The following is a 23,188-nucleotide window of genomic DNA, read 5'->3' as shown; positions in this document are numbered from 1 at the left end:
GTACATGAGGGGTGTGTCCCTCAGCCCAGCTTGCACCCTCTCCATTCTGGGACCCCTTGAAAGATGTTTGATTGCCAGTTTAGGCCCAATCCCTCTCACAATCCAGGACTGCTGGCTCCCAACTGCTCACCTGCCTGCCTGATTGCCTCTAGTCATTCTTCCTACCAGCCTAATCATCCCTCAACTACTCCCCTGCCAGCGTGATCGATGCCTAATTGCTCCCCTGATGGCCCAATTGCTCCAATTGCCCTCCTCTACCAGCCTGGTCACCCCTAACTGCTCTCCCCTGCAGGCCTGGTCACCCTAATTGCCCTCCCCTGCCAGACTGGTCACCCTTAACTGCTCTCCCCTGTAGGCCTGGTTCTCCCTCAACTGCCCTCCCCTGCAGGCCATCTTGTGGTGGCCATGTTGGGTCCACATGGGGGTGGCCATCTTTGACCAAATGGCGGTGGCCATCTTGTGTGTTGGGGTGATGGTCAATTTGCATATTACCTATTTATTAGACAGGATAATACAGCTCATCTCTCACTCTTTTTAAGCTCTTAACTTTTACAATTAAATGTACCCAATTGACCCTTGAACAACATGGGGGTTTGGAGTGCAGATCCTTTGCCCAGACAAAAATCAGAGAGAAGAAAAGGTGTTGGGGGGGTGGTTTAGAGGGGAGAAGAGGAGCAGAGAGGAAAATAATGGGCTGACTATAGCTCAAAATCTATATCTCACATGGAAAACTATTAATGGACTTTGTAAAGCCAAATGTCTGCAAAGTGATCAGAAGGTTTCAGAAGATGCTAATGATTATGACTGTGGTGATATCTGAAGCCAAGCAGAGAGTGATGGTGGGCAGGTTAACTTTTCCTTCACAGTACATTCTATTAGTGTGATACTAATTGGATCATTGTTTGTCATTCTGAAATTTCTCTTTTCTTGTTAATAAGTTTGGCATCCAGTCTATTCTCTGTACTTTCTTCTTTGGGTCAGCTTTCTATACCTTTTATGCTAAGTATAGATCAGTGGTGTCCAACCTTCTTTTGGCCATGTCTCACCTAAAGCACCTCTAAAATTCTGATGCCCCTCCTGTGACATATAATTCTTATTATTCAAAAAGTGAACTCCTATTTACATGGAGGAAGCCTAAAAGGCCATTAACTAAATCTAAACAAGCTTCCAATGAACATGGCATCCATAAAAGAGAAAAATAAAAGAACAAAAGGACAGTTGAAGTACTGAGAAAGAAATTCCTAAGAAATTGTTTAAATAACAATAATAATAATAATAATAATAATATGAAGTGATATGAAAAAATAGCAAATAGTTTCAAAATATAGAATAGGGAACTGAAGTGCATAAATATGTCACAATATATATATTTATATACTGTATATAAGGCCCCTGGAACCATAAGAAATACAAAAATACACTGTTAATAACTCAATCTTGAATTGCCCCCATTAAAAATAAAAATGCCCACCTGTGAGGTGATGCCCCATGTTGGGAACCACTGGTATGAACCCTTCCCTAAAACATTCTTTATTGAGGCAAGCAGGGATGAGAGGCTAGTACTGAACCTCCAGGGCACACAGGATTGCTACTAGGTGCATGCTGTCTACACCACTCACTTGTATCCCTTCACCTGCATTACAATAATTTCCTCAGCAAGATCCAAACACCACAGGGTATTTAATGCTCTTTGAAATGTGGTAATATACTCCTTTGATGAAACATTGCCCCTCTGTTCTTCCCTATTACTCTTCTACACTTTTTATACACACCACTCCCTGAAAAAGCTTATAAGAATAACCTTTACAACCATTCCCAAACAAACAATTCTGTTGAAAGACTATCTAGATAATTTGTATAAATGAATGCTTTATTAGACATGCAACATGAAAACTTCATACATACTAAAGATTTTAACCTATTATTCATGTATCAAATGCAGGTAAGTTTTTATTATACACTAGAGGCCCAGTGCACAAAATTCATGTACAGGTAAGGTCCCTAGGCCTGGCTGGTGATCATGGTGGATCAAGTTCCTTGCCTCCTCATCTCCTCCTTCCCTTGCTCCCTCAGCATCCTGCCTCAGGCACCACTGGTCGCCTGTCATGTTCCACGCCGCCTCCTGGTGGCAGCGCACATCATAGGAAGTGATTGAACTCCCAGTCTCCTGGTTGAACTCCCAAGGCGATAATTTGCATATTAGTCTTTTATTATATAGGAGGATAGTCTTATAAACAGACATTCTCATAGGATGCTGTCTGGTTCATAAATCGGTATAACTATTTGAAGCTATCATAATTTTAAACATAAATTCCCTTAATTAAACATTTCTATTTCTAGCAACTTATCACACCAATAAATTCAAATAAATAGCCAAGTGAGTATAGTACTAAACATAAAATGTGTGCCTCAAAGCTCTGATTATTTAGAAAGGTAATGACTGAAATAGAAAACTAAATTTCCCTCTGGGTCATTTATTAGAAAGGGAAAATGTAAGTTACATTTCATTAATTGTCTTCGTGTATTTGGGCTAATGTGGTAGTTAACAATATTTTATTAATGGTTTGGTTACCTTTGAATACACCACGTTTCCAAGAGCTTATGTGTAGAACATATGGAATTACATTACCAGGTCGTATGGTGATGCTTTGCTGTCCCCACACTATGGGAATATTTGAAGATGCCTGGAAAACAGAGTTCAAAATCAAGAACTATATGTCAACATTCACATGAAATCAATGTAACAAGCTAAAGCATAGTAGAAAATGAAATATAATTTAAATACTTCCATTAAAACTGTTTACTTTTAAATAAAAGGCAAGCTCCCAAACTGCTACATAGAGTAGAAGAAAAATATGAAACCTATGAAAAAGTAGAACGAAAAAGGTTCTTGCAAAAAGAGCGATGTTTATTTTCTGTTGTTACTTGTAGCAAGATCATTGATGCTTAGACAATCTGAGTATCTTTTATAGGCAATACTCCATTTTCTCTATGTATTTTTAATGTACAAATGATGAACCATTGTAATTAATTTCTATATCAATATTATTGATAACAAAGTATAAAAAGGATATTTAAGCAACATTTGACCACAACTCTGGTTAAACTCAACTTTCAGCCTACTTAGTACTTATATCTCGCCACCCCCACTGCCCAGGCAAACAATAATCTATTTTATGCCTCTATGCATTTGCTATTCTGGAAAATACATAAGAAAGAAATCATATAATATGTGGTTTTTTGTGACTGTCTTTTTTCTCTTAGCATAATCTTTCAAAGGTTCATTTGCATTGTGACATATATCAATACATCAATTTTTTTATGGATGAATAGTATTGAATTACGCATATGATATGAAACATTTTGTATATCTATTCATAAGTTGATGAAAGTTTGGGCTATTTCCACTTTTGTCTAATTGAAACAATGCTGTTCTGAAAATATATACAAGTTTTTGAGTAGACATAGATTTTCATTTCTCATGGGCATACAACTTGGAGTCGAATTGCTCAGGTAAATGATAACTCAATATTTAAGCTTTTAAGTTACTGTCTTCCAAAACTGTTTTTGAAAATGGCTGTAATTTCCAACTAGCAATGTGAAAGATGATTCCTATCTTTCTACATCTGTCAGTTTTTATTGTCTGTCATTTTAATTATAGTCATCCTAATGAGTGCAAAGTGGCAACTTATTGTTATTTTAATTTTTATTTCCTTAATGACTAATAATATGGAATATCTTTTTACCTACCTATTGGTCATTTGCATCTCCTCTTTGGAGAAAAGTCTATTAAAATTCTTTGCACATTTTAAAAACTGCATTGCCATTTTACTTTTGTGCTGCTAGATAACTTTACATACTCCAGAAATGAGGCCCTTCTCAGGTGGATGGCTTGTAGATATTTTCTATCATTCACTGGTTGGATTTTTCACTTTCTTCAAGGTATCATTTGTGTTTTATATAAGGTACTATAGCCATTTTCTAACATTCTAATTTTGAAGTCTAATTTATTTATTGTTTTGTCACTTGTGTTTTTGGTGTCATATCTAAAAAGTAATTGCCTACCTGAAGGTCATGAATATTTACTGCTATGTTTTCTTCTATGATTTTTAGTTATATTTACTAAATTTTGGTCTATAATCCACTTTGAGTTTACTTTTGTACATGGTATGAGTTAGGGGTCCAAATTAAGTCTTTTGTGTGTGACTATGCAGTTCTCTCAGCACCATTTTTAAAAAATCACTATTCTGTTTCATTGAATTCTCTTGGTATCTATCAAAAATTAGATTAACCATTATTTTAAGGGTTTATTTCTGGATATTCTATTCCATTCCAATTATCTATATGTCTATTTTATGTCAGTACCACATAATCCTTAATATTATAGTTTTGTAGTTAAGGACTTATATGTTTTAAAATCAGGAAGTATGAGTCATCCAATTTTTTCCTTATTTCACAAGATAGCTTTGTCTATTCTGTGTCCATGTATTTTTATATGAATTTTAGGATTACCCTGTCAAATTCTGCAAAAATGTCAGTTGGGATTTTGATATGGTGTTGTATATGTAAATCAATTTAGATAATAATGTCATCATAACAATATTAAGTTTTCTGGTCCATGAACATAGGATATATATTTCTATTTATTGGAAATATATTTAATTTAATTTCATAATATTTTATAGTTTTCATGTGTACATGTTTTGCCCTTCTTTTGTTAGGCTTGTTCCTAAGCATTTTACTATTTTTGATGCTATTGTAAATGATTATTAATTTCAGTTGGTCAACAGTGTAGAAGCATGGAACAGACTGTGGAATCTCAGAGGGAAGGCAGGGGGTGGAGTGGGTGGATAGGAATAGATCAACCAAAGAACTGGTGTGCATATATGCATAACACATGGACACAGACAATATGGCGGTGGAAGCCTGGGGTGGGGTGGGGTCAGGGGTGAGGGTGGGCTAGATGGGGTCATGGGACAAAAAGGCAACATATGTAGTACTTTAAACAAAAAAAGATTTAAAAATTGTTTACTTTGGATTATTCACTGCTAATTTATAGAAATTGTTGTTTTTATATTTGATATTATATCCTGTAAATCTTCTAAACTCATGTATTAGTTTTAAGAGCATAATTAGTAACTTTCTTATAATTTTCTATTTATACTGAGTGGCCAGATTATTATGATCTCTGAACGCATAATAATCTTGCCACTCAGAGTACTTATGTATAAGGGAAAACTTGCAAATCTTGATGTCAAGGGACCAGGAGATAGTGGCCCCCAGCTTTTGGCTAGTAAGTCCTCTGCTTCTTCCTAACTACCCACAATGCAGTTCTTATATATGGAAAAACCTTATTTTAAAATCCCAACTCTGTGGTCAGTCTACACTGAGTGGCCAAATTATTATGCATTCAGTGATCATAATAATCTGGCCACTCAGTGTATAAGATAGTGATATCTACAAACAGATATTGTATGATTTCTTCCCTTTCTATGTAGATGCCTTTTATTTCTTGTTTGTAACTAATTGCACTAGGTATGATCTTCTATTCTAGTACAATGTTCAATAGAAGGTTCAAGACTGAAAATCCTTACCTTGTTCCTGACCATAGGGAAAAAATCATTGAATACTTTTTCATTAAGTATGGTGTTAGTTATGGGACTTTCATAGATGCCCTTTACCATGTCTCAAGCACACAGAATATTTCCTAGAGCAGACCATATCATAGGACAGACTAGTAAACAAAGCCTCAACAAATTGCATCATACACATATGTGTTTTAACAATAATGGAACTAGATTAGAAATCAGAAATGGGGGGAAATTTGGGAAATCCTTAAATAGATGGAATTTTAGACAACATAGTCCTAAATAACATGTCAAAAGGGAAATTCTAAGGGAAATTAGAAAATATTTTGAGCCCACTTAATTGATAATTCATTTATTTTATTGTACTTTTCAACTCCAGAATTTATTTTTTATAATTCTATATATGTATTGAAATTATTTATTGAAACTTTTCATTCATTCTTCAGACAAGATTCCTTTAGTTCACTGAACATATGTACAAAGGTTTCTTTAAAGTACTGGTATTTGTCTACTTAGCCAACATGTGGGCCCCTTCAGAGATAGCTTCCAGTGACTGCTTATTTTCCTGTGTGTGGGGGGTTATACTTCCTTATTTCTTTGTTTCCTTTTTCTTTGCCTCATAAATGTTATTGTTTTTATTTAAAAATATGCGTTTTATATAAGGTACTATAGCCATTTTCTAAATCAGATCACTGCTACCCTATGTTTTTTTCTTTGTTGATTTAGTAACTTTTCTGAACTAATACTGTGTTTCAGCATTCACAGTGGTTTTTACCCACTGAAGTCCCTGCTTAATTAGCTTCATAGTCAGCAATAATTTGTCACAGGTTTCTTTAAATGCTTTGAAACAATACATCATCTGCCCCTTGTCAAGGAGCACTGAATATGTGGTGAAGCACACTTTGAGCACTCAGTTATTTTTAATTTCCAGCTTACACAATGCCTCTGTGTCAGCCAGAAATGGGAAAAATGAGATCCTCTCAGGTCTTTCCTGGGCAAGTGCACAACTCTGCACACGGATGTGGCTTACATGTTCCCCAGGAATATGTGATGCTTTTAAATCCCCAAAGGATGTCTGATTCCCCAGTTCTTCCTTTCAAGTTGTTGCCACAACTGTTATTGCAACCTTAGACAACTGCAATGTTGAACAATAACTGTTGAATAGTTTGGCAAATAGTTTGGCAGAGGGTATGGATATAAAAATATTAGGAAGAACTAGAATATATAATAAATAGTATTAATACTTTCATGAAATATAATTTAATTAAATATGTGGTACCTTTAATTACAGAAAGAGCTTCATTAAAAATTTATACTCTATAAGTAAAATAACCATGTTCTTCAGTTTTATTTGTGGATTAAAATGATAGAAATATACACTTGAACTATTAATATTTGTAAAAATTTGTTATGAATAGAATTCCACTTCTACATTTAATTAGATGTAGTTAATATAACATAATTATTAGTTTTAAAAGCCTACACTTTAAAAAATGCATTCATTCTGATGAATAAAATATTAAAAATATATAGACATTAATTCTACCATAACAACAAAATGAAATAAGCAATGTTATGAAATCACAGGTTTTTCTTTAACATGTTTTCCTCAAATTCTTAACACAGGTTTCCTTGATCATCAGCAAATTCTGGAAGAGGAAAAGGAGTATTGGAAAAATATTTTTTCTTTACATTTAGTAAATTCAAATGATCATGATATTTCCTTCCTTCTTTCCTCCACTTGATTTTTTAAAGTTTTTTTTTTTTTATTGATTTCAGGGAGATGAAGGAGGATGGAGAAAGATAGAAACATCAGTGAGAATCATGGATCGGCTGCCTCTTGCATGCCCCCTACTGGAAATCACGGCTGCAACCCAGGCATGTACCCTGACCAGGAATCAAACCAGTGACCTCTTGGTTCATGGGTTGATGCTCAACCTCTGAGCCACACTAGTCACCTGAGCAGGGGAGTATGAAAGGGGCCCCTATGCTCTGATTTAAGCTTAGTTGGAGACTCCAGAGTGAGAGGAGCAGTGTCAAGATTATGGGTAGTGGCTAATTTGGAGGATCCAAATTAGAAGTGGTGGTGGCAAGGCTTGTCCTGAGTATGCCCTCCCTGCTGGGGCTCTGAGGTTGCCTTTCCTTTCTTTTTGAATGCCACCCATTATATGTATATCTGTTCATTAAACAAAACTTCCTTAAAAACTATTATGTACTTAATACTATGATTTATGGCAGTTTTAAAATATGGACAAGAGAGGCATACCCATTTTTTCACAATTTATTACATGGTGGAGAACAACAAACAGGTTAGAGAAATATGATGTATGTTTGATGGTGGAACAGCTCTAAAAATGTTGTGGAAGCACATGAAATGGATCTACTCAGGTTTATGGGAATAGGTAAGGATTTTTGTTTTGAAAAGTGGCATCTAGGACCTGCTCAGACAATGAAAAGGAGTTACACAAACACAGAGAAATGGGAGATATGAAGTTGGAGTGAGATTTCTAGCTGATAGCAAAAGGAAATATTGCATGCAAAGGCCTAAGTAATAGCTGCAGCCAAAATTGGCAAAAGATGAACCTGAGAAAATAAGTGTTTGAAGGATGGTAAATGCCACTTTGAGAAGTATGTACTCCATCCTAAAGGTAAGAAGAGTTTTAGCAGGAGAGTGACAAAATGAGATTTTCGTTTACAATATTCCCTCCATTTTCAATCCAGCAAGGAAGGAAGAAGAAAACCAAAGCACATATTTTTCAAGATCATAAAAAGCAGGTGAACTCAGAGAATTTCTAAACTTGGCAATATTCTCTAAAATTGAATTCAGAAAACTGTGATGGATAGCTATTTGAAGCTTCTTGTAAGGATTGTATTGGGCACACAACAATTTTTAGATAAACATATAAGTGGAAAGTTGTATTTTGGGATAAGTTGAAATAAATCAAGCAAAGTAGGCTAAGTGAAAAACTTCATAAAACTAAAGATGTAGACAATTATGCATTTCTTCACATTCCCACTATTACACTAGTAAATGATAAAATACACTTTTGTAAATCTATTATTTTATTGATTTAAGAGGAAAGGAGGGGGAGAGAGAGAGAGAGAGAGAAACATCAATGATGAGAGAAAATCACTGACTGGCTACCTCCAGCATCTGCAACCTGGGCATATGCCCTGGGCGAGAATTGAACCATAGATAGACCTTCTGGTTCATAGGTCGACCTTCACCCACTGAGCAATGCCAGCCTGGCTAGAATACACTTTTGAAATGTTTTGCTGATAGGTTTCACATTAAAATTTCAAAAGCTGTTTAAAAATTCTTTGAAAATATTTTTTCTTACCATGTATAATTTCTTCAAGTGAAAATACACATGACACAAATAAGTAGATTTTAATATGTCTTATAATTATATATTAATACTTAGAAATAAAATTTGTTTGGTACTAATTCAGCTTTATAATTTCAATAACATTTAATAGCTATTGGACTAATATAAAGTAGAATTCTAAACATTCTTTGTGTGTCATTGCTTCACCTAGTTAAATAAAATTAAATATTTTTAAAATTTTCATATAACTTTATATACTCATTCTGAAAATACTTTTATACTAAACAAAGTCTTACCTTAAATGTTACGATGTTCTTTGTATGATTGGGCACCATTATGATTCTATCTTCTGGGATCCCCACCTGACAATGTGCAATGATGGATTCCAAGGCCACGGGTTTTTTACCAATCCCTTTCATGGCAAAGACATGCTCCATACCATCTATTTTATTGTGTAAAGTAAGTTTACCCTGTGACAAATCAAGCAAATTTCAGCTCCATAGGAGTCACATTTGGATGCCAAACAGCCTCTACTATCCTATTACTCTTGAGTCTGATAAATATAATGAACATTCAAGGAGGTCATCCATAGAGTCTTGCAGTTTATGTACAAATACCTCTACTGCACGAGTAAGATGAAATACCTGTAAAAACCTCATTACTTCTCTTTACTTTCTCTAAATACAGAGTTTATACAGGTATCCTCTTATATAGCAAATATGTGCATGCTCATATCCTTATCAAAGAAATATGTCTTTAGAAAATAATTTCTAAACTACCAACTTGCTTAATGAATAAAAACAATAGGAACAATGATTTTACTTTGTTTAGTGTGGTACGTAAAAGTAATATAGGCATAAGAATTGGCAGGCAATGGGATTGCACTTTTCGGAATGTTTATGCCTCGTTAAAATAATTATTCAGGCAAAATGAACTCTAAATGATCAAATTCATGAAAATATAACTTTTCTGCAAAAAATATTTACTGTAAATTATATAGATTAATATCATACATTGTTTTATTGACACATTAATACTAGGTAAAAATTATCAATGAGTTCATACCGTAACCTCACATTCCAAATGAGGTTTGAATGTGAGAGGATATTGTGCTGTTTCACCTGATTTGACAGAGAAATCAAAAGGTCCATAAAAACATTCTCCTTCTACTTTCACTTGACATTTCCAGTCATTCATTGTTCTATTTATCTAAAGCATGAAAAGGGTAGATAAATATCAGAAAAATTATATTTATAAAAGTTGAATGACATTAATTATTGGTGCTTTTCATGAAATTACATATAGTATTTTTAACTATATTTCTTAAGAATCGCCATTTGAAAGTCATATTTGTTAAGAACAACTATAAAAAATGTGAATATAAGGCACAAGAAGTCTTTTCATAGTTCTTCTTAAATATGTTCTTTCAATGTCATACAGGAGCATTGCCTAACAGGTTGATCCATGGATTGTTTAATAGGTAAAGGAATATTCATTTGTTTGACTTACTAATGTTTAAATGATAGAATGGTCTTGGGGTTATACATTTTACTCCTAATAATTGGGTCATAAAATATGTTCTAATTGGTAGATTGCTTAGATAACAAAGGTCACATATTTCATTATAGAAAATTCTGTGCTTTGATCAAACTTCTGTTATGTCTTTGTTAACTAAACAAATACAAAACAATTTATCAGTCAGAAAATTCAAAATTCTTTACAATTATGTTACTTTCTTCTATGTTGCGTTGTCACTTTGAGTAATAGATAGCCAAGCTACAGCCAATCATTATTCTTAGTGCCTATGAATCCATTTTAAATAAATGTCAAGATCACAACTAAATCTGGAACAGAGTAACCTGAGGGATCATTACTCTGCTTGGTGGAACCAGGAGGCATGGCTTTCGAGTAGGAATTTGATAATAGGTTAAAGAAGCTAAAGTTAATTTTTTAAAGCACCAAGATACAGCATAAGTGATTAATCAGGTGAGTAACATTATGACATTTATAGACAGGAATAAAACTCTGACATCAATGTAGAGAAACACACAGCAACAGATAATACAATTGGAAATAGGCAAAGGATACAGGTTTAATCCCTGGTCAGAATAAGTGGAACAACAAATTAATGTCCGATGTCTATTTGTCTGTCTGCCTGCCTCTCTCTCCTTCTTTCTCTCCATTCCTCTCTCTTTAAAAATCATTCAATAAATTTTAAAAAATCTGTAATAGTTCAAGATAAGAGGTTTAGAGAACTTTAATGAGATGGTAACAGTATAAATGAAGAAAAATGCCACAAAAAATTTTCATGCTTACTATTGGAATATTCTGGGTAAGGGCTTGAAATGCTGGTGTTTCAAAATCAAATCTGGTCTCTGGACATTCATCACTCACCACGCCTTCAATGTAGTAGACACGCACATCATATCTTGATGTCAACAAAATTTTACAAGGGTAGCGTCCAGGACAAAGAGGAGCAAATTTTAAAGCAACTAGGAAAGATCCTTCTGGAACTATCAAAATAATTGAAAAATAATTATTTTAAATGGCGTAAACCCTAAGATTATTTTTAGGGTAAAGCAACATTTAATATTATTGTATAATCTAGAAGACACTAGGCAATGCCAAAGTAACACACTACCCCTAAATCTTCAGGGCATAACAGGCAAGTTTATTTATCAGGGACAGATAGGTCATTGATAGGTCAAAGGAAGGTCTAATCCATAAAGTCACTCAGGAACCCATATTGTAAAAAGATAGCACTATGTTGCAGCAGTATCATCACAAATACCTCTTCTCCTTCCCTAACAGATCAAGGGAAGAGGAGAGGCTAGAAGTTTGCTCAAGGACTTTTCAGTACCCAGCCCCAAAATACCACATGTTACATTTAGATGGCCAGAATCAGTCACATGGCTTTATCTAACTGAATGGTGACTGAGAAATGAGACAGAAATATGGAATATTCAATGATTGTTGTTTCCCAGATTTCCATGACTTATGGGTGATCTGTCCCATAACAATCAAAATAATTTTCAACTTGACTAGCAGATAGAAATTATTTTTTCATAGTTAATAACCAAGGATAGTCCAATTAATACTCTTCATACACCTTGTTATAAAATTTACCTGATATTAATAAGTAATATAATTTTTTTATGATGGGTTCCTTTCCTTCCAAGCAATATTACCTTTTCTCAGAAGATCAATATTTTCTTATTCTCCATGAAATGACAAAGCAGTTATAAAAAAATCTCAACCTTAAAGTAGGATGCAATTTAAGAACATAATACAAATATGCTTATGCCAACATATTAAGTAATAGATGAAAAAGAAATGATAAAAATATATTTAGAATTCTAATTCTGCAAAGAATTTCTTGCAAACCAAGAAAACAAATCCAGCTATCAACTAATGAACTAGACAAGTATTATGACATTAATTGGCTATAAATTTCATTGACTCACATTTAACACCTCAAATGTTAAAAAAGGCAAACTTGTTTTCAAATATGCTGGTTTGTACACCAAGAAAATCATCACTCCTGCAAGAACATTAACTGCTTTATATCTTTTGAAGTAAATTGAGTATTTGTATGTGTGTGATAAGTTACATATTATCTATTATATATTATAAAATGTTAGTTTTTTTGCATAATGTATATCACTGTATATCAGATATCATATATTATATATAATGCTATATAATGTACTAGAGGCCCAATGCACAAAATTCCTGTGGATCAGGCCTAAACCGGCAGTCAGACATCCCTCTCACAATCCAGGACCACTGGCTCCTAACTGCTCACCTGCCTGCCCACCTGATCAGCCCTAACTGCACCCCCCTGCTTGCCTGGTCACCCCCAACTTGCCCCTCCTGCTATATCCCCCAACTGCCCTGCTCCACTGGCCTGGTTGCCCCTCACTGCTCCCTCACCAATCTACCCCCTATCTACCCCTCCAGCCACAGGCCTGGTAGCCCCACGCAGCCTCCTGCTCAGTCACTTGGTCGTCCCTCACTAACCCCCCTGCCAGTCTGGTCACTTGTTTCAGATGTGATGGTCACTTAGCCTTTTATATATAGACAGATATTAAAATACACTGTTAATGGATCACATTTGAAATCTCTATCACATCTAAGCAAAGTCCAATATACTTAGATGGTCTAAGGAGAAAAAAAAGTTTGTTATTTTTTTCCTTCATTTTCAAGTACAAATCAAATTTTAGAATAAACTTTCCTCTTGTCAAAAAGGACTCTAGGTACATTTTATAACCCGTTATTCACTAATGACTTTCATTCTGAATGAAGTGTTTGAGTTGCAGCAATATCATTAGAACAAACCAGGGGAGATAATGATTTGATAAAAATCTGTTGCTTTAACAGAAATAAAGAAACCTCATTTTTTCTCATGCATGAATAGTCTGAAATGAAAATACTTAGATTAGATCATTTAAAGAAAATTAAGCTGCATAGAAGAGGAATTTTAAGTAATTCAAAAGTAATTATTTTCATTAAAGATAAAGATTAACTAGCCATTTAATAGTGAACAACAATTGAAATGCACATGTTCAAGTATAAAGCCTCTATCAAAAGCTTTGTTATACACTGTTCTCTTTTCCCTAAGAATATTCATTTTCTAATGATACTGAGTAAAAAAATGAAAGCTGAACAGTGTACATTGTAAAGTGTACATTTTCCAACTCATGCAATGTTCATGAGCACAGACCCTGAGGAATGCACAGGGCTAGCCCCTTTCCCTTACCAATCCAAAACAAATCCACTATAAAGTGGAATTTGTGGGAAAGATGGTTCTATTTTTTTAAAATATATCGATAAAACAATGTTTCTTTTCTTAAAACATAAAAAAATAACTTAGTTCAGGTAACAAACATAAACAAAAATATTATCACATATAATGAACAAGAAGTCGCTTCTAGATGAAGGTATTCATCAGCCAGTATCCACATTCCCTTAGATATAAAATAGCAGAAGTAGAAACTATCTTGATTTTTAGAAATTTGGAAATTTTACTGGCCACATTGTGGCACCATACCATTATACTCTGTTAGGGACATGTTTTCTCAAAGTCCTTTCCAATTATGCACTGTAGCAGACACTACCAATGTCCTGCCATGTTGCCTTTCATTTAAATCTTCCTGAAGGTTAAGGGCTTTATGAAAACCTGTGACATTTTTCTAGAGGGTTTTCTCTTGTCACAGGAGGGAGCTCACTAGATCAGGCCAGAAATGGCAATGCCTGCAGCTGCAGTCTTCAACAAATAATATATCTTATTGCTGAAAAATAACCCAGCTTCGTTGTCTTTTGGTTAGAATAAATCTGGGGAGAATTCTCTACTAAATCCTAGAGATTCCCACTGAAATTGAGCCCAAATAACTTACTCTGAAAACTACTCATTTATACTCTCTGAATTGGCTGCATCTTTTTGCTATCTCTCACTTTCTCACATTCTTACCTATGGTTCCCGAGATCATGTCTCAAACTATTGATCTCAAGACCTGGTTTCAGGGTCTTGAATTCCCCAACCTAATGTACATGGTTGTCAAATGTATATGGCTATCAAATATATCAAATATCTGCTTCCTTCACATTCCATAATAAACCATTGGCCAAAGCAAGACACATAGCCAAAACCAGGATCAACAAGGGAGGAAACATTTACATAAAACCTGCATTTAGGCAGGCATGATCCAGTTGGGCTTTTACTGATATAATCTAACTTGTCTTTTTTTCAATTTAATAAATATTTATTGTTCAGATTATTACAATTGTTCCTCTTTTTTCACCCCATAGCTCCCTTCCACCCAATTCTCACCACACCCTCTGCCCTTACCTTCCCACCACTGTCTTCATCCATAGGTGCATGATTTTTGTCCAGTCTCTTCCCACCCCCTACCCCCACATCCCTTTCCCCCTGAGAATTTTCAGCCCACTCCTTCTCTATGCCCCTGATTCTATTATATTCACCAGTTTATTCTGTTCCTCGGATTTTTAATTCACTTGATTTTCAGATTCACTTGTTGATAGATATGTATTTGTTGTTCATAATTTTTATTTTTAACTTTTTCTTCTTCCTCCTCTTCTTAAAGAATACCTTTCAGCATTTCATGCTTGTAAGATTCTCTCTTTGTCTTTTGCTCTTGCCATTTTAATTATGATGTGTCTTGGTGTGGTCTTCTTTGGATTCCTTTTGTTTGGGGTTCTGTGCACTTCCTGGACTTGTAAGTCTATTTCTTTCACTAGGTGTGGAAGTTTTCATTACTTCAAATAGGTTATTATTATTACTTCAAATAGGTTTTCAGGATCTTGCTCTCTCTTCTTCTGGCACCCCCATTGTTCTGATGTTGGTTCGCTTGAAGTTGTCCCAGAGGCTTCTTACACTAACTTCAAATTTTTGGATTCTTTTTCTTTTCCAGTTGAGTGTTTTTTGCTTCTTTGTAAATATTTCAAACCTTTGACTTGATTCTTGCATCCCTCTAGTCTGCTGTTGGGTCTCTTATAGTATTTTTTATTTCAGTCAGTGTATGTCTAATTTCTAGTTGATCCTTTATCATATCGAGGGTCTCACTAAATTTATTGGCTTTTTCTAGGAAATTCTTGTAAAACCTTATAACTGTGGTTTTGAACTCTATATCCAGTCATTTGTTTTCCTCCATTTCTTTTGTTTTTGATCTGTTTCTTTGTATCTGCATTTTCTCTGCTTCCCTGAGTTGGTAGGGTAGCTTTGTGTGCTAGGTGTCCTATATGGCCCAGGGCTCAGCCTCCCCAGTTACCTGAGGTGGACACTCTTGGTGCACCCCTTGTGAACTGTGTGTACTGCCTTATTGTAGTTAAGTCTTGATTATTGTTGGTATCACTAGGAGGAATTGACCTCCAGGCCAATTGGCTATGAGGATCAGCTGGGTCTATGCTGAGAGAACTTTTGTGCTGGAGACAGCCTTATGAGACAAGACTTGCAAAATTGCAAAAGCCTCTATGCTCATCTTGGATGGGGTGGAGTCTCAGGGCTGAGCAGACAATCTTAGCTTTCCATCAGCTCTGCCCTATGAGGCCCATGGGTCTCAGTGTCCCTCAGTAACTGCTGCAAGCACCTCTACAAGTAAGCTGCCCTCAAGTTTCACCCACTGCCAGACAGTCCAGTTTCTCCCCCAGTGAATCTGGATTCCTAGATTCTTGCTAAGAACTGGGGTTCAGTGCAGTGAGAAGTTTCCATTTCCTACCCACTAGAGAAAGTCAGTGGCATAGTCAGCAGTCGGTCCTCTCTGAGCACACTAACGCACACACCTCCAGAATTCTGCCTTTCATGACTCCCCCGAGTTTCTGGCTGACAGCCCAGATTTCCCCCAAATAAGCCTGGGTCCTTTGGAACTTGTCCAGAACTGGAGTCCAGCACAGTTGGGAGTTTTTGTCTCCTTCCCCCTAGAGAAAGCCAGCCAGGCACTCAGCTGCCTGAGCACATCTCCATAGCCTTTTGTAGCTCCTCTGATTCTCCGTGTGCTTTCCTCTTTCCTTCTAGTTGTAGAATTTCCACTCAGCCAGTTTTCCTGTGGTTCTGGATGATGTTCATTTTGTCTTTTAGTTGCAGTTTTGAAATTGTTGTGTGAAGCAGCAGTTTAGGTGTTTATCTTTGCCATCATCTTGGTTTCTCCCAATCTAACTTGTCATAACTACATTGGAAGATATATGTATAAAACTAGCGAGGTGAAAGAAACAATCAACTGAGAGTTTAAAATCCTGTTTTCTAGACTGGCTGGCATGCTCAGTGGGTGAGTGTCAAACTATGAAGCAGAAGGTCGTGGTTTGATTCTCAAAGCACATGCAGGGGTTGCAAGCTCAATCCCCAGTGGGGGGCATGCAGGAGGCAGCCAATCAATGATTCTCTCATCATTGATGTTTCTACCTCTCGTCCCCTCTCCCTTCCTCTCTGAAATCAATCAAAATATATTTTAAAATCCTGTTTTTCAGCATTAGTTTCTCTCCTGCACTGTGTCACCTTGGGCAATGAACTTAGACTTTTTTTTTCAACTCAGTTTTTTGATCTGTTAAAATCAAAGAGTGAGATTTGATAAGTAGCTTTCAAGCATTTTAGTTTTTGGTTTTGAGATCCTGTCTATTAAGAATACCTGAGACAGAATCTCCACATATAAAACAAATTAACATAAAGGATAAAAAGCTAGAACTCCAGCACTAACCAGTTTGGCTCAGCGAATAGAGCGTCAGTCTGCAGACTGAAGGGTCCTGGGTTCAATTCCAGTCAAGGGCAGGTACCTTAGTCATGGGCACATCCCCAGTAGGGAGTGTGCAGGAGGCAGCTGATTGATATTTCTCTCTCATTGATGTTTCTGACTATCTATCCTTCTCCCTTCCTCTCTGTAAAAAAATCAATAAAATATATGTATAAAAACTAGAACTCCAATTCACACCCATACTTCCATATTACCAAACCAAAGTACTTTAAAAGAATGCTAGGGCCCGATAGAATATAATTTGATTAATCTGTCTCAGATTTATCTGTGCATCAGAAATGTGAAGGAGACTAAATACTATAGTGAATTTATCGTTATCTTCCATAGTTAATTATTTAAGTATATTACTAGCAAACAACAGTTAAAAGTTCTTAATTCAGAAGATGATATATCAAGAGAATGAGCAGCTATATTTATATGAATTCATTTATATAAATTAATTTACAATAGATATTTATTTATTCTAAAATCATGTATATTTTCAGATAATTTTTTAGTGTATTTGCTAATCCCACTTTCATCTGCTATGAGAAAGCTGGTTTTTTTTTTTGTTTATTTTTTTAAATGACCATGTTTTATTTTTTATTTTTTTAAATTTCTTTATTGATTCATATGCCTTTCGGCATAACGATTATTACTTATCTCATTTTTTATTCTTATATTTCCAGTAGGACATGATCTCACTCATCTAGGGGAAATGGGGAAAGTTTCAATCTAGACTTTTTTTTTCTTATATAAATAAGGGGACAAACACTAATTGGAATTTTATCCATTTTAGAAACTTTGTTATGTTCTTATCAGCACATCTGCCTCATAAATACTCTGGTAAGGAGAGTGATAGATTCATTGTGTACTAACAATTGCTCATTACTGAGTTTCCTCATGTAATATCAAACACATGAAGTGTGCCATAGATTTCACTTAAAAAAAAAAAAGCTTTCAGCAATTATAATATTAGAGTGTATTATTTCTTTATTTAAAAAAATATTTACTGTTGAGAGTATTACAGATACCCCCTATCTTTCCTCATTGACCTCCTCCACTGGTTCCTGCCGAGCCCCAGACCTTCACCACCCTATTGTCTATGTCCATAGGTAATGCATATATGCATATAAGTTTCATGGTTAATATCTTCCCACCACTCCCCACCTTCCCTCTGAGATTCATCAGTCTATTCCATGTTTCCATGCCTCTGATCCCATTTTATTCATCAGTTTATTATCCTTCATTAAATTTCTCATTCATTTATTTTTATTTTTAGATTCAATTGTTGATAAATACGTATTTATTGCCATTTTATTTTTCATATATTTGATCTTTTTCTTCTCTTAAAAAATACCCTTCAACATTTCATGTAATACTGGTTTGGTATTGAACTCCTTTAGCTTTTTTTTTTTTATTATTATTATTTTTATTGTCTGTGAAGCTCTTTATCTAACCTTCAATTCTAAATAATAACTTTGTTGGGTAGAGTAATCTTGGTTGTAGGTCCTTGCAATTTGTTACTTTGAATATTTCTTGCCACTCCCTTCTGACCTTGTCCCCTGACCAACTCCAAAGGGCTAAGAGCATTGTACTTCTCTCCCCCATGAAGTTCCTAAGTACTTACAAGCAGAAAATACGGCTCTTCAGTGACCTGTCAGATTTTGCTCAAAGGCAATATGTGTACATCTTTGCAGGTGCCCAGAAGCAAAGGAAAAAGGCTATAGATAAGTATCAAAGTAGTGAAGTAAGGGCAGAAATTGCAATTATTTTTTCCTGTACTGCCTAGTTAGACTTAAAAGGTACAAGAATACGTAATCAGATTGTGTTGATCAGATCTAGTAAGGCCTTACTAATAATTTTCTGTCTGTTGGGCCTCTCAATTATTAAGAGATGTATAGTAAATTCTCCCACTTTAATTGTGGATATGTTCATTTTTCTTTCACATGAGCCAGTTTTTACTTTATACATTTAGAGATTATGTGGTTAGGTGAAAAAAAGTTTGAAATTATTCTGTACATTGGATTCTTTTGGCATTAATACTTTTGTTTGTCTTAAAATTCATTTATTCAAATATTAATATATTTATGCCAGATATATATTTTAAAAATACTTAGTATAGGTTTTTTGATATTTTGCCAGGTAATTTTGTAAAAACATAACTTGCATTTGACTTTCCATTGTGAAAATATCAACTTTCCTAGTTTAGCCAGTGTGTGTGTGTGTGTGTGTGTGTGTGTGTATGTGTGTATAAATATATATATCCTGATTAATTATATATTTGTGTTTAATATTTCATTTTGTTTCTCCTTACTATATCTGTTCTTTAGTTCTCTGTTTTTGTATTCTATTGAGCTTATCAAGTTTTGTTTATTTCATTTTATGCATTCTACTGGTTTAGAAATTTTACATTAATTCTCTATATTTTTTGTGTGTTCTCAAATTTTCAGCATTCATATTTAATATTAAAATTAGGGTCCTGCACTCTCTCACAGTTCGGAACCCCTTAGGGGATGTCTGGCAAGCAGACATCCCCCGCGGGATCCTTAGCACTGCTGCAGGGACAGAAGAGGCTCCTGCCACTGCCTCTGTGCCAGCTGTAAGCCCAGCTTCTGGCTGAACAGAGCTCCCCCTGTGGGAGTGCACTGACCACCAGGGAGCAGCTCCTGTGTTGAGTGTCTGCCCCTGGTGGTCACTGTGCATCATAGCAACTGGCTATTCTGCCATTCGGTCAATTTGCATAATACGGTTTTATGATATAAGATATCTTAAAATAGCTCAAACCTGTTGTCTCCAAATATAAGAATCTTACATTGCCTATAACCTATTCCTTATAAAACTGAAATTACTGTCTGTCTAATGGTTGAGTTTTCTTTGTTTTGATCATGCTTGATTTATTTATTATTATTTCCATAGCCAATGCTAATTTAAATTTACCCATATTTACTAATTATTTTATTAACCACTATTCTTGGATCTAAATTATTTCTTCTGAATCCACTTTCCTTTACCCACAAGTCAATCCTCCAGTTGTTTTTATAGCAAATATCTGTGAGTTTAAAATATTAATTTTATTGTTGGATTACAATATTTTTATATCAACTTTATTATTGAATGACAGTTTACTGGGATTTAAAAATCTACAGTGTCAGTTAATTTGCTTCAGCACTATAATTCCATTGTCTTCTGGTTTCCATTTTTATTACCAGTAATTCTGCCTTGAGTATAATTTTTTGTTCCTGTGAAAGTGTCTTTTTCTCTTATTTTTCACGATTTCTTATCTTTGTCATTATATTATTACACTATAACACATTTCGTTGTCACTTTTATTTTCTAGCATTAGTAAAATTGTGTATGCCTTTTCTTTTCTTGCTTGCTCCTATACATAGTAAAGGGTTACCTTTTCTATGTGGTCACTGTACAGAGTCCCATTCCCCCTTAACTTTGCAATGATTTCACAGATCTAAGTGTGGAGGTAGCTCAATGCATACCCTTGAGCCAATTTCCTGCATCAAAAAAATTATCCAGTTATTAAGATGTAAGCAAGATGTTTTCTTACATTCACTGGTAGTTTTCAAATAATCTAGGTGACAATTTAAATTTTAGAAAATTGCATTGTCTTCCTGCTATGGATCAACTCTAACCCCACCAATAACATTCAGGAAAAAAAAACAAAACGAACAAACAAACAAACAAAAACTTGGACTCTTCCCATCTCTGCCACCAGCACCTGATTCCACATATCCTTGATAGAATGATGGTCCTCCACATTTCCCCCTCCAATTATAGTCATTTTAAGTCCAGGGAAGTGGGTTGTTTTTGCAAGAGGGATGCAAACAAAGAAAAATTGATGAATGGTCATCTTGAAAATTATTTCACATATATTCATTAAGAAAATATTTTAAAACCTCTACTATGCTCTAGGAGGGATGCAATAACGAGTCAGCTTCCTAGTTTTCTGGTAGGTGCAGATAATAAATTTCTTAGAAAAAGGCAGATCTTGGAACTAGAATGTTTGCTTTTATAGCAAAATTATGTTTTAATTGAGCATAAGTCTGAGGAAGTTATTCAATGTGTTTTCCTATCAGGCAACAACATATTAGTAATAATTTGGGAATTTCTCATAGGATTTATGTAAATGGGTAACTTTTCTTTTCTTTCCATTGCCATTGAATTTTTGAATTTCTATATGTCTTCATGGATCATTTAATGGAAAATTAAGAGAGAGTTTATCATGGAGTTGTAGCTTGACAGTATTCTAAGTGAGAAGTTTTCATTTTTATACAATGTTTAAGAAGATAAAATTTCCAAAAGAAAAGAACTAAAATAAGATTTTGCTTTCTAATTAACCCCTCTGTGGGGAAGGAAGCAAGGGATTGCTAGTAGAAAATTAACTTTGTGCTCCCTAACTGGTTTGGCTCAGTGGATAGAGCATTGGCCTCCAGACTGAAAGGTCCCAGGTTCAATTCCAGTCAAGAGCATGTACCTTGGTTGCAGGCACATCCCCAGAAGTGGGTGTGCAGGAGGCAGCTGATCGATGTTTCTCTCTCATTTATGTTTCTAACTCTCTATTCCTCTCCCTTCCTCTCTTTAAAAAATCAATAAAAATATATATTTTTAATTAAAAATATTAACTTTGTGTTTTGCAATTTCAAGTCTGAATACCAGAAACTTTATCTGTCTTATCCTATATAATAAAAGGCCAGCGACTATAATGGTGTAACAATCAGAACAACTGATCAAAGAGCCACCTTGAGGTGCATTGACTACCTCTCAGTCCCTCCTCCAAGTCCACAGGCTCCAATTGCTGGATGGCCAACGGGGAACTGGGGTAGGTGGTGGCTGGGCAGGACTGGGGATTAGGGAGCAGGCAGAAGGCAGACCTCTTGGTCCCTCCCCCAGGCCTGCAGGCTCCAATATGATTGCTAGATGGCAAATGGAGAACCAGGGTGGGTGTTGGTGGTGAGGTGGGACTGGGGATGACCCTGATTGCAGGCTAGGCCTAGGGCCCCTACCTGCACACAATTTTGTGTGCTGGACCTCTGGTATTATAAATAAAATGTTTGGAAGAGACTTGATTTTAAGTTCTTGCATATTGATTTACTAAGTGGGCAAATTAGTTTGAATGAGCTGTTAGCTAGCCAATAAACAGCACATTCTCTAGAACTTAAACTAGGAAGAAAGGCTTCTACAATTTTTTATTAAATGCCTCTTTAAATGTATTATTTAATAGCATACGTTCACCTTGGAAGACCTTACAATGAAGACACTGTTTAAAAGTTCACTTTCTTTTTTTGGCAGGATTTATATCCATAGTAATAAAACAATGAAAGGCAAAGTAAGGTATTTATCTAACTAAAAATATCTTACATTAAAATTATGAGACTAAAAATATACAAAGTCTCTAATATTACAATTGTGTGGACTAGGTTATAGCAAACTATTGACTGAAAGTACATTTTCTTTGATAATACGGGACACGGTCATTTCTCATTATTGCATGGTACAGCATAGAAAGAGCCTGGAACTGGCAAAAAAAAAATAAATAAATAAAACAACCAAAACCCTCAAATGTTAGGACAGGGCACATTGGCAACTGAATAAGCTGTACATTATGACTGTGGGAGGATACCTAGGGGAGGGCACCTATGATGAGAAAGACATATTCATCAAACAACAGTTATAACTGAGATTTTCAAAAGTAAGAAGTCAAATGATAATCAGGTACTTGGCCTAGAGAAAAGAGGAACTAAGTCAAGTTGATGTCAGAGGCCAATTGCAGTCAGGAAAAGCCCCAAGATCCTAAGTTCAGGGGCAAGATTTTTGTTGGAGGGTCTTGGGCTGCCTACAGCAAGATGGATGACAGACAAGTAAAGCATACCAGTGCCCAGGGAGGGAGTCTGGCAACCACAAGCTTGGGTTTTAAGATATAGAATAGCCGAAACTGGTTTGGCTCAATGGATAGAGCGTCAGCCTGCGGACTGAAAGGTCCCGGGTTCGATTCCGGTCAGGGGCATGTACCTGGGTT

General features: G+C 35.3%; 1 protein-coding gene across 1 annotated transcript in view; it reads right to left on the bottom strand.

Moving 5' to 3' along the window:
* CFAP47 (cilia and flagella associated protein 47) overlaps nucleotides 1-23,188 on the bottom strand; it is a 396,096-nt gene that overhangs the window by 100,421 nt on the left and 272,487 nt on the right. Inside the window, 4 exon segments of the mRNA XM_036439773.1 lie at nucleotides 2,573-2,684; nucleotides 9,214-9,387; nucleotides 9,983-10,126; nucleotides 11,234-11,430. Coding sequence (XP_036295666.1) covers nucleotides 2,573-2,684; nucleotides 9,214-9,387; nucleotides 9,983-10,126; nucleotides 11,234-11,430 — 627 coding nt within the window.

This window comes from Pipistrellus kuhlii, unplaced genomic scaffold (assembly GCF_014108245.1).
Source record: "Pipistrellus kuhlii isolate mPipKuh1 unplaced genomic scaffold, mPipKuh1.p scaffold_m20_p_16, whole genome shotgun sequence".
Classification (NCBI taxonomy): Eukaryota; Metazoa; Chordata; class Mammalia; order Chiroptera; family Vespertilionidae; genus Pipistrellus; species Pipistrellus kuhlii.
Note: the sequence above shows the minus strand (reverse complement) of the source record. Positions and strands in the feature narration are given on the sequence as shown.